Source organism: Dunckerocampus dactyliophorus, chromosome 8, assembly GCF_027744805.1.
Source record: "Dunckerocampus dactyliophorus isolate RoL2022-P2 chromosome 8, RoL_Ddac_1.1, whole genome shotgun sequence".
Lineage (NCBI taxonomy): Eukaryota > Metazoa > Chordata > Actinopteri > Syngnathiformes > Syngnathidae > Dunckerocampus > Dunckerocampus dactyliophorus.
Genome location: NC_072826.1, coordinates 27,976,182 through 27,985,483, shown reverse-complemented (window position 1 = coordinate 27,985,483; position 9,302 = coordinate 27,976,182). Strand labels below are relative to the sequence as shown.

The window sequence follows — 9,302 nt, the reverse complement described above, 5'->3', positions numbered from 1 at the left end:
GTAAACAGTAATTGATGTGACACATGACTACATATATATTGTTTATAATATAAGTGTGTAGACAGATGCACAATTGGAAACGCATTTAGATCAGTTTGTTTTTTATAATAGTAACAACACTCTATGCATGTACTGGGTATCAAAATGTTTAATTGACTAAACATTCAGAGGACAAGCACACAATGAGAAATAAATATTTACAAGGGGGAAAATTGTGACCATTCATTCACATTATATCAGAAAATATGAGAAATGTTCAATTTAAATTGCAGCAGGGGAGTTTCTGACACAATTGTAAGGTCATTGAATATCCTCAGAGTGACGGCTTCACCAGGTCACAAACAAAAAAGGATGAGAAGAGTGAAGAAAACCCACTCTGCCAAGTAATATTTTCATTTGTAAATAATAAAATCACATGACAACACAAAACTTTACACTGCAGAAGACAAACGGTAAAAAAAAAATTGTATGTGTCCACTGTGTTGTTTAATAAACACCTCCACCATCTAAGCCACTACTGCTGCACAACCACACGGGAGAAGACACCAGGAGGTTCTTTGCCGTCACCCAACGCCACGCAGAAGCCTTCTTGTTGCCGGGCCCTGGCCAGCTTGGCGAGGGAGAGGAACGACCGTGGTTCTGTGATGGCCAGCTCACTGATAACCCTTCGATTGAGCTGCACGCTGCTCTGTAGAGCAAAATGACAGACATTACCATTAGTACACAATCTAATAAGGATCCAATACAAGGGGAGATTGACAGGCAGCACAACTCGGAATGGACTGACCTTTGTTAGGTTGCTCATGAAGGCGGGATACTTCATGCCGTGCTCTCGGGATGCTGCTGCTATACGTGTGATCCAAAGCTGGAATATTACAAAGAAAACGTGAATGATATATAACACAAATCAATGTTTTGGTGCTACCTGTTTGCTCTTGCTCATATACACAACATAAATGGGACTGTCTGTGTAACTCTACTCGTTCACACACCTCATACACAACTGGTCTCCCAGAGAATAAGAAGATGTGGCAACAGGGATCAGCATATAGCAACAATATAGATTTGTCGCCATATTTACCGAGTAGTCAGATACTCTTTCAAAAATGCGACTAGCGACAAATCTAGTCAAGAGACTTTTGGAGACCAAAACGGAGAGACTCTCAAAAAGATATATATAGTGGCAAAGGCACTCCAGAGACACCTCTCTTTATAATGCAGTGCAATCATCACTAGGTTTTTCCTACTCATACAGATTCTTGCACGTGCTCCACTGCTGAAATCTAAATATCTCACCGTTCTAATGTTGCGTTTCTTCAGCTTGCGACCTTTAGTGGCGTAGACGAAAGCCCTCCTCACCGCCCGCACAGCCAGACTATAACAGCGATTCTTTCTCCCTCTAAAGTGCTGAAAGAGTCAAAAATGATGATCACGTCGTCATTTGCAATGCACTTTAGCGTCATGGTGTCATTTCTCAACAAAAGACTATGTCATTAGAGTACAGAAAGTATGTCGTCACGCTCCAGTTAATAGCCTGGTCCTTACCCGTGCATGCTTGAGGAGTTCTTGAACCTTCCAGTATCTGTCCGGTCCGCGGCACCTAATCCAAAGCGGGGCGGTCAAGAACACCATCTCGGAGCTTCACTTTCGCAAAAAGAGTGCAGTGTTCTGTGTGACCTTACACCGGCTCCACATGAGCCACACGTTCCTTCTGTTACCGAGTCAAGTTGCAAAGTGGCAGAGGCACGATGGGTTCGCTTGTTTCTGAATGCCGGGAATCCGATTTATGCACTATTGTGTTAATGGGTTTACTTCAAGAAGGAACAGAAGAAATTGAAAAATAACGGTATAGAGTATATAAAACGGAATTGTTGTTCAAATTGTGATGATAACATAGTTGTAAACCCCAGACGTATATTAACAGACCCAGTTTTATTGAGCGACTTTGTACCATCCGGACAATGCTATTAACCAAAACAAGCGCTTCTCTTATGCAGCGACGCCGCCGTGGTGGTTGCTGGGACAGAGAGGGCGGAAGTGGAGGTCAGTAGAGAAACGGCAACAACATGTCTGTTGCTAGCTTGACGTCCTTGAGCCGCTGCGGTGTTTTGGCGCTGCGCCCCTCAGCCGGCCTGGTGGTATGTGAATATTTATCACTGGACTATCATCAGGCTTTAAGACATGATCATATCATGTCGCCGTGTGTTTGTGCAGCTCAGCATGACAACCGATGGTCCCATCTATACCATGAAATCCCGATTACATAATAGCCCGACAGGTTAGCTATTAGCTAACTAGCATGGTATTGTTTGTGTTTCTTTTTTTTAAAACTTCTTTTCCCTTAGGTCCATTTAGTGACATACACCTAGTATAGAATGTAAACGGTTTTGTTAGCAAGGATTTCTAATGTTAAAAATGAGTTATGAATAATTTTTTTTTAAATTCTCCCCAAAACAATGTGAATGGTGTTCCTGAGTTCCAAGTACCGTAGATGTAACCATGTACCACCAATGGTACTCACACCGCGGTTTGAGAATGAGTGAGTTAAGAGCCATAGCGTCTGTTTTTATTTGACTGGCTGTTGTTGTATGTTGTGGCAGGCAGTGCGGTATGCGCAGACAGCAGCCGCTCCAGCCGCACAGCCCAGGATTAAGAAGTTCCAGGTATACAGGTGGGACCCAGACACTCCAGGAGACAAACCTCGCATGCAGACCTTCGAGATCGACCTAAACACGTAAGTGACATGGATTGGCCGCAATGAGCCTGTGACAGCTGCTAGGCATTAAGTGCTGTCCTAAATACAGTGGGGCCTCGGAATGCCTCAAATTTGACCTAAAAAAGCCAAAGATTGTCTCTAAAGTGATACAAAAGTCCAGAAATTCAACTGCAAGACTGTCCATGTGTTGTTTTGCTTTTTCTGTGGCTTTTTTGGTGATAGACAAGAGGAGAAATATGATGATTATAGAACCTGGCCGCTCAGTGCAATATATAATAAAAGATTGGACTGTAGTCAACAAAGTTAGCGGCGTTTCAATAAAGTTGACTTTTTTTTACACTTGTAGGGAAGTTAAAGTTGTTACTTTAAATATTGCCTATTTTTTATACATGAACTATAATATAAGGGGAACAGCTTGACTCTGGAAGTGATTAGTTAAATTTCCGCAATATAAAAGACCACCCTGAATATAAGACGCCCCATCTTTTTCTCTGGCAAAAAAAATACTGTCTTATATTCGGGTCAATATGGTGTTTCTATTATGTACAATGGGGAAAATTGTTTCTAAATACAGTATGAACAAAGTTGGTTCCACTTGCATAAACCTGTAGACACTGAATATAAGACAACCTGTTTTTTTTTACTTTTTTTCTGTGGGTAAAATACCGGCTTATATTTGGGTCAGTAGGGTGTTGCTGTTATTTGCGATGGAGAAAATTGTTTATAACTATGAACAATTATGGCACCACCTTCTGGTTTGCATGTATAAACCTGTAGACCCTGAATATTTAGCAACCCAATATTTTCTGGGGGGAAAATGACGCCCTCCATAAACTGACATGTGCATGTGTGTATCATTTGCTCGTCTCGCTGTGCCACACAGACTGGATGACAAGATGGTTCACTCTGCATCTGTCTGCGCATAATTGGTTCTATACTGGAATGAACGGAGAAAGTGAGCCCTCATCTCATTCAGGCTCTTTGTGGAGGCGGGGCTACTAGTGAGTGAATACAGAGGGTTAGCAGTTAGCTTCGTGAGGCATCGTACGGTAATATGAATGAAGGCACGTGGGAATATTTCGGTTTTAAACAGAATGAACAAGGTGAGCGCATGAACACTGATGACCCATACGGACAGTTTTCTCAAGTGGGGGAAAAAACTACCGATGGACGTGCCTCGGGCAGCGGAGCCTTCGCCCCGACAATCGACGCTTACTGAGGCGTTTGGTTGGCAAATATAAACAAAACAGTGCAAAATGGTGCACGCTCATAGAGAGCGTTGCTCGTTACACTGCAAAAGAAATGAAACCATTCAGTACGGTTATGTGGCACAAATTTTAAACAACATACGTAAAGGCAACGTCTGTGTCAAGCTATGTGCCTCACCTAGGTACACTATACTGGAGTACCACCTAGTGGTTCAAATGTGAATTACACTTCTCATGACAATAATGAAAAAATGGTCTCAAAAAATGTTGTCGATAATTTGTAGCACAATTATCGACCAGCAAAATTAGTTATCGTGACAGGCCTGCTATTTCTGTTATTTTCTGTCGGGAAAATAGTTTCTGAATATGATACACAGTGGTGCTGCCTTCTGCTGGGGGCTGCTGTCTCATGTAAGGGTCAATACAGTATTTGTTGTTTTCTATGACGTAAAATTACCGGTGTACATGTATAAATTCTCTACACCCCGAATATAAGACAGCCCATTTTTTTCAGACTTTTTTTGTTTTTGGGCAGAATTTCAGACAGAATTTATATTATTGCAGATGGGGAACATTGTCTCTAAATATGAACAAATCTGAGGTAGAATCCACCACGGTGCACCTTAGAGGTTAAATTGTGGCTAAAGTAAGCTAAAAGATGAGACGATGATGGGAAAATCTTGCAGGTAAAACATTAACAGTCAAGTCCTCTGTTGTCGCTTATCGTGAACACTGCTGCCTTTTGTCCAGGGCTTGTCTTCTTGTCTTCTTGTTTACTGCTCAGAGCTTTTCAAAGTAGTTTGCCATGTAAACACATGTTCGCTTTAATGGGCTTAGAACGGCCTTGATGTGGTTTGAGCGCAGGATGCTCCGACTGTGTCTTCTTTCTGATCCTTATCCATCATCTGCTCTTTAAATCCTCTTCAGATCTTGCCAATGGAGGCCAAATGCCCGAGAACAGTCTGGTAAAATATGCCTGACACGTTGCCATATCCTTCCTGCAGGTGTGGCCCAATGGTCCTGGATGCTCTCATCAAGATCAAAAATGAGATGGACCCCACACTGACGTTCCGCCGCTCCTGCAGAGAAGGTAGCCTCAAAGTGCAAGTTTGACGTCGGAGCCAACATTTCTCACGTCCTTCCACAAACACAGGGATTTGTGGATCCTGCGCCATGAACATCAACGGTGGAAACACGCTGGCCTGCCTCAACAAGATTGATGAAAACACCAGCAAAGCCACCAAGATTTACCCCCTCCCACATATGTATGTGGTCAAAGACCTCGTGCCGGTGAGTGACCTCTGCCCTCCACGTCCTCATCTTTAGTGGGAGTCGCATCACAACGGCAGCAAACTGCTTGGACAGGTAAAAAATGCTGGGAGATGTGGTTGATCTGCTTGATGCCACCGAAAAAGAAAAGGTGGTCGAAGAAGTAGAACAGCCTTAACATAATGCATCTCATTTTTAACATTAACTGTCATACAAGTGTAAAAATAAGTTAACCACTCTTAAAACATGGACGTTAAAAAACCCTCTTAGTTCAATGCACCTCATTTTTTACAGTCTCAATTGTCGTACAAGTGTAAAAGGAAGTTAACCACTGTTAAACGAGGATGTAAAAACAGTTTTTTTTTTAAACTCTTAACCAAATGCACCTCATTTTTAATTAACCTACAAGTGTAAAAAGAAGTTAACCACTGCTAAAGTTAGGACATAAAAGCAATGTTAAAAACATAACGCACCTTGTTTTTAACATTCTTAACTGTCATACAAGTGTAAAAAGAAGATAACCTCTGTTAAAAGAGGACGTAAAAACAATTTTTAAAAGCCTCTTAACCTAATGCCCCCATTTTTAATATTTTTAATTAACCTTCAAGTGTAAAAAGAAGTTCAGCACTGTTGTGACATGAGGACGTAAAAACATTTTAAAACAATTCTTAACCTAATGTACCTCATTTTTAACAATTTTGGTTGGCATACAAGTGTAAAAAGAAGTGAAACACTCTAAAGTTGATGTTGACAGGTGACTTTTCCAAAAAGCAAAAGAAAAAGGTAAATGTCATGCATGCTATGCTGTATGTACCAAATGAGGTCTGGTGTGACGTCATGCACGAGTTTTCAGTGACTTAAGATGAAGGTTGTGCTTGACCTCCTTATTTTACGCCATTCTTCTACATGACAGCATATCATAGCAATCCCCGCATCCCATGCAAATCAGTAGGAAGGTTGTGCTTGTGCTCCACAGGACATGAGCAACTTCTACGCCCAGTACAAGTCCATTGAGCCCTACCTGAAGAAGAAGGATGAGTCCCAGGAGGGAAAGGAGCAGTACCTGCAGACAGTGGACGACAGACAGAAACTGGCACGTCCCTCGCCACACACACACGGCCGTTTTACACACTCCCAAGTCACATGACCATCTGGATGTCATCACTTCCTGTTTAGGACGGCCTGTACGAGTGCATCCTGTGCGCCTGCTGCAGCACCAGCTGCCCCAGCTACTGGTGGAACGGAGACAAATACCTGGGACCTGCCGTGCTCATGCAGGTGCGAGCTGGAAGAAGAAATCAATCAATCAATAAAAGACAGGAGCAGGTAGTGAAGGACGTGTCTACTTCCTGTTGTCCTTCAGGCGTATCGCTGGATGATCGACTCGCGAGACGAGTTCACGGAGGAGCGTCTGTCCAAACTGCAGGACCCTTTCTCTCTGTACCGCTGCCACACCATCATGAACTGTACCAAGACCTGTCCCAAGGTAAACATGCACCCCCCCACTCCCCAGTCCCAGTTAATGTCATACAGCGATCTAATTTATCTTATTTGTTATGTATTGTGTAAAACTAAGACATGAATGACATCAAATTAAAAGCACAAAATGAATGCCGACCCACCACCCACCAGTTCAAGTTCCAGCCAAGTTTTTCCAGAGAGATGATTACATGGCTGTTTGACATGTGTGGCAGTGTGCTAGTGCACATTAGCACTCAATAAGTCATCAAAACTTACCTTTATGCATTCCCACATAGTATCAGCATTTGACACCAAATATGAGGTGAAAGAAAAATGGTAAAAATACAGTAGTAGTCTATCTGTGCGGCATGAGAGAAAGTTAGCACACGCACCACGGACATGCTTCAAGTGAGACGGATGTAACAGAGACAATCCGGCCACTTTTCCAAATAAAACATTAAAAAAAATTAAATAATGGAAATTATTTTTTCTTTCTGTGCGGCCCGGTACCAAATGACCCACGGCCGGGGGGTTGGGGACCACTGATATAGAGGATCTTTAACTAGCGTTTTTGCAGCAAGTCCTTCAACAAGTCCTCAACAAGAGCAGCACGCTTCTGCGATATGAGGATCTTTGACGTTTTTGTCCTTAAAATTAGAAGCCTGCTCCTGTCATATTGTGGATCTTTAACTTTTTTGTTTTTGCAGGGTTTTTCCCAGTGAGTTCTTATAAACAGCAGAACCCTCCTATCATATACTGTAGAGCGGGGGTCACCAACGTTTTTCCTTGTGAGAGTTACTTTTACAAAATGAAAATGGCCAAGAGCTACTCATTTTGTAACATTTATTTTCAGAGCTTATTTTAAACCCAAACAAAGCGAATATGCTTGTTTTACCAAACATTAACAAAATGCTGGTGTCCACAACTCACATTGTGTATTTCAGCATGCATTTCTTTCTACTGTTCTTTCATTATTAACTGAAAACATGAATGAAAAGCAGGCTTGCGGGCACCTCATGTGGTCGTGGGGGGCTACCTGGTGCCCGCGGGCACCATGTTGGTGACCCCTGATATAGAGGATCTTTGACTAGGGTTCCTGAAAAATAGCAAGGCCCTCGTGTCATATAAAGAATCTTTAATCTGCGTTTTTGCAGTAGATCCTTAAAAGCAGCACAGCACTCCTGTCATTACTAGTGTAACCATAGCCTGTCATGTAGAATTATTAACTGGTGTAGAACATCGCATTTGTGTTTGAATTCATGACTTGAACATGACGCTTCATCCCGACAGGGTCTGAACCCTGGAAAAGCCATCGCAGAGATCAAGAAGATGATGGCCACCTACAAGGACAAGAAAGCAGCTGCTGTTTGAGCGACCAGTAGATGTCTTCTCTACAACCTATGATTAAATTATATATTCATTCTAAACAATGCTTCTTCAGCGCTGATGGACTTGTACACGTCACACACACACACCATCATAAATAAATGTGTGTGTATGTGAATCACGTCTGAGGACTTGCACATGTACATACTGATTTGTGTGTACCATAACATGTTTTTCTTGCCGTGTATTCAAAACCATTGTGTGTATTTATGTGCACTTGGTAAATAGTGCATGGTACATGGTATTTTTTTCTGGAATGTTTTTATCTCTCAGCCTTTTCAGTGTGCAGCTGACTGGTGTGCTTTGCTGGGAATAAAACATTGACTCTGTTAGCCCTCAATATGTCCTCTATGGGGCGCACACGCACACTTTTTGCTTTTCCCATTAACAAACTGGCAGTTTAGTGCCCTTCTGTGTGTTAAACCTTCTAATACTCAAAATCTTAAACCAGTTGAAAAATTGCTAGAATTTGCATTTTGCACATTTGGCTCTTAATGAGGTTTCAAGTAGAGCTACAATATGAAAAAACAAGAAGGGGGAGTCAGACAAAAAGCATTTTGAAAAAGTAATTTATTGAAAACAATTCAAGTGAAATAGGCTGTTTGTCAGCTGATCAAAAGTTTAAGACCATCGCACAAAAATAACAACAAACTCTCCAAACCAGAACAAAAAATGTTCTCAGTAGGACTCAGTAATGAGAAGCTCCACCGTTCTTGTTCATCACTTCAAAAATGGCTTTGGGCATGCTTGATGCGAGTGTTTCCAGGAGGCTAGTGGGAACATTGCTCCAAGTGGTGAAGATGGCTTCACCAAGGGCATCAACTGTCTGGAACTGATGGCCATTTTTATAAACTTCCCTTGCCATCCATCCCCAAATGTTCTCTATGGGATGTAAATGAGGGGAACATGCAGGATGGTCCAAAAGAGTGATGTTGTTCTTCCTGAAGAAGTCCTTGGTCAAGCGAGCGTTGTGAACTGCAGCGTTGTCCTGTTGAAGAACCCAGCTGGTACCACACAGACGAGGGCTCTCAGTCATGAGGGATGCCCGCTGCAACATCTGCACGTAAGCATACGCCGTTTGACGACCCTGCACCACCTGAAGCTCCGGTGTTCCACTGAATGAAAAAGCACCCCAGATCATGATGGACCCCCCTCCACTGTACTCGGTAGAAAACATCTCAGGTGGGATCTCCTTGTCATGCCAGTAACGTTGGAAGCCATCTGGACCATCAAGGTTACATTTTTTCTCATCAGAGAATAAA

General features: G+C 42.4%; 2 protein-coding genes across 2 annotated transcripts; one reads left to right on the top strand and one right to left on the bottom strand.

Annotated features, from left to right (window-relative positions):
- Window positions 1-132: 132 nt before the first annotated feature.
- Window positions 133-1,761, bottom strand: mrpl20 (mitochondrial ribosomal protein L20). Its single transcript, XM_054785772.1, has 4 exons — window positions 1,546-1,761; window positions 1,297-1,407; window positions 788-865; window positions 133-688 (listed from the first exon to the last, which is right to left on the bottom strand). The coding sequence occupies exons 1-4, from the start codon at window positions 1,630-1,632 to the stop codon at window positions 515-517; spliced, it is 450 nt and encodes a 149-aa protein (XP_054641747.1). The 5' UTR covers window positions 1,633-1,761; the 3' UTR covers window positions 133-514.
- A 246-nt stretch (window positions 1,762-2,007) lies between these two features.
- sdhb (succinate dehydrogenase complex, subunit B, iron sulfur (Ip)) lies at window positions 2,008-8,369 on the top strand. Its single transcript, XM_054785771.1, has 8 exons — window positions 2,008-2,138; window positions 2,601-2,734; window positions 4,929-5,014; window positions 5,078-5,214; window positions 6,170-6,286; window positions 6,370-6,471; window positions 6,557-6,679; window positions 7,945-8,369. Exons 1-8 carry the CDS (start codon window positions 2,067-2,069, stop codon window positions 8,023-8,025), a joined length of 852 nt encoding a protein of 283 aa, XP_054641746.1. The 5' UTR covers window positions 2,008-2,066; the 3' UTR covers window positions 8,026-8,369.
- The last annotated feature ends 933 nt before the right edge of the window (window positions 8,370-9,302 follow it).

Excerpts from the sequence above, each read along its gene's own strand:
- mrpl20 (XM_054785772.1), bottom strand. The coding sequence starts at position 1,632 with ATGGTGTTCTTGACCGCCCCGCTTTGGATTAGGTGCCGCGGACCGGAC. Across the intron at positions 1,408-1,545 it reads AACTCCTCAAGCATGCACGG|CACTTTAGAGGGAGAAAGAA; the intron begins GTAAGGACCAGG and ends TGACTCTTTCAG. Across the intron at positions 689-787 it reads TCATGAGCAACCTAACAAAG|AGCAGCGTGCAGCTCAATCG; the intron begins GTCAGTCCATTC and ends TTTGCTCTACAG.
- sdhb (XM_054785771.1), top strand. The coding sequence starts at position 2,067 with ATGTCTGTTGCTAGCTTGACGTCCTTGAGCCGCTGCGGTGTTTTGGCG. Across the intron at positions 2,735-4,928 it reads TTCGAGATCGACCTAAACAC|GTGTGGCCCAATGGTCCTGG; the intron begins GTAAGTGACATG and ends TCCTTCCTGCAG. Across the intron at positions 6,287-6,369 it reads TGGACGACAGACAGAAACTG|GACGGCCTGTACGAGTGCAT; the intron begins GCACGTCCCTCG and ends CTTCCTGTTTAG.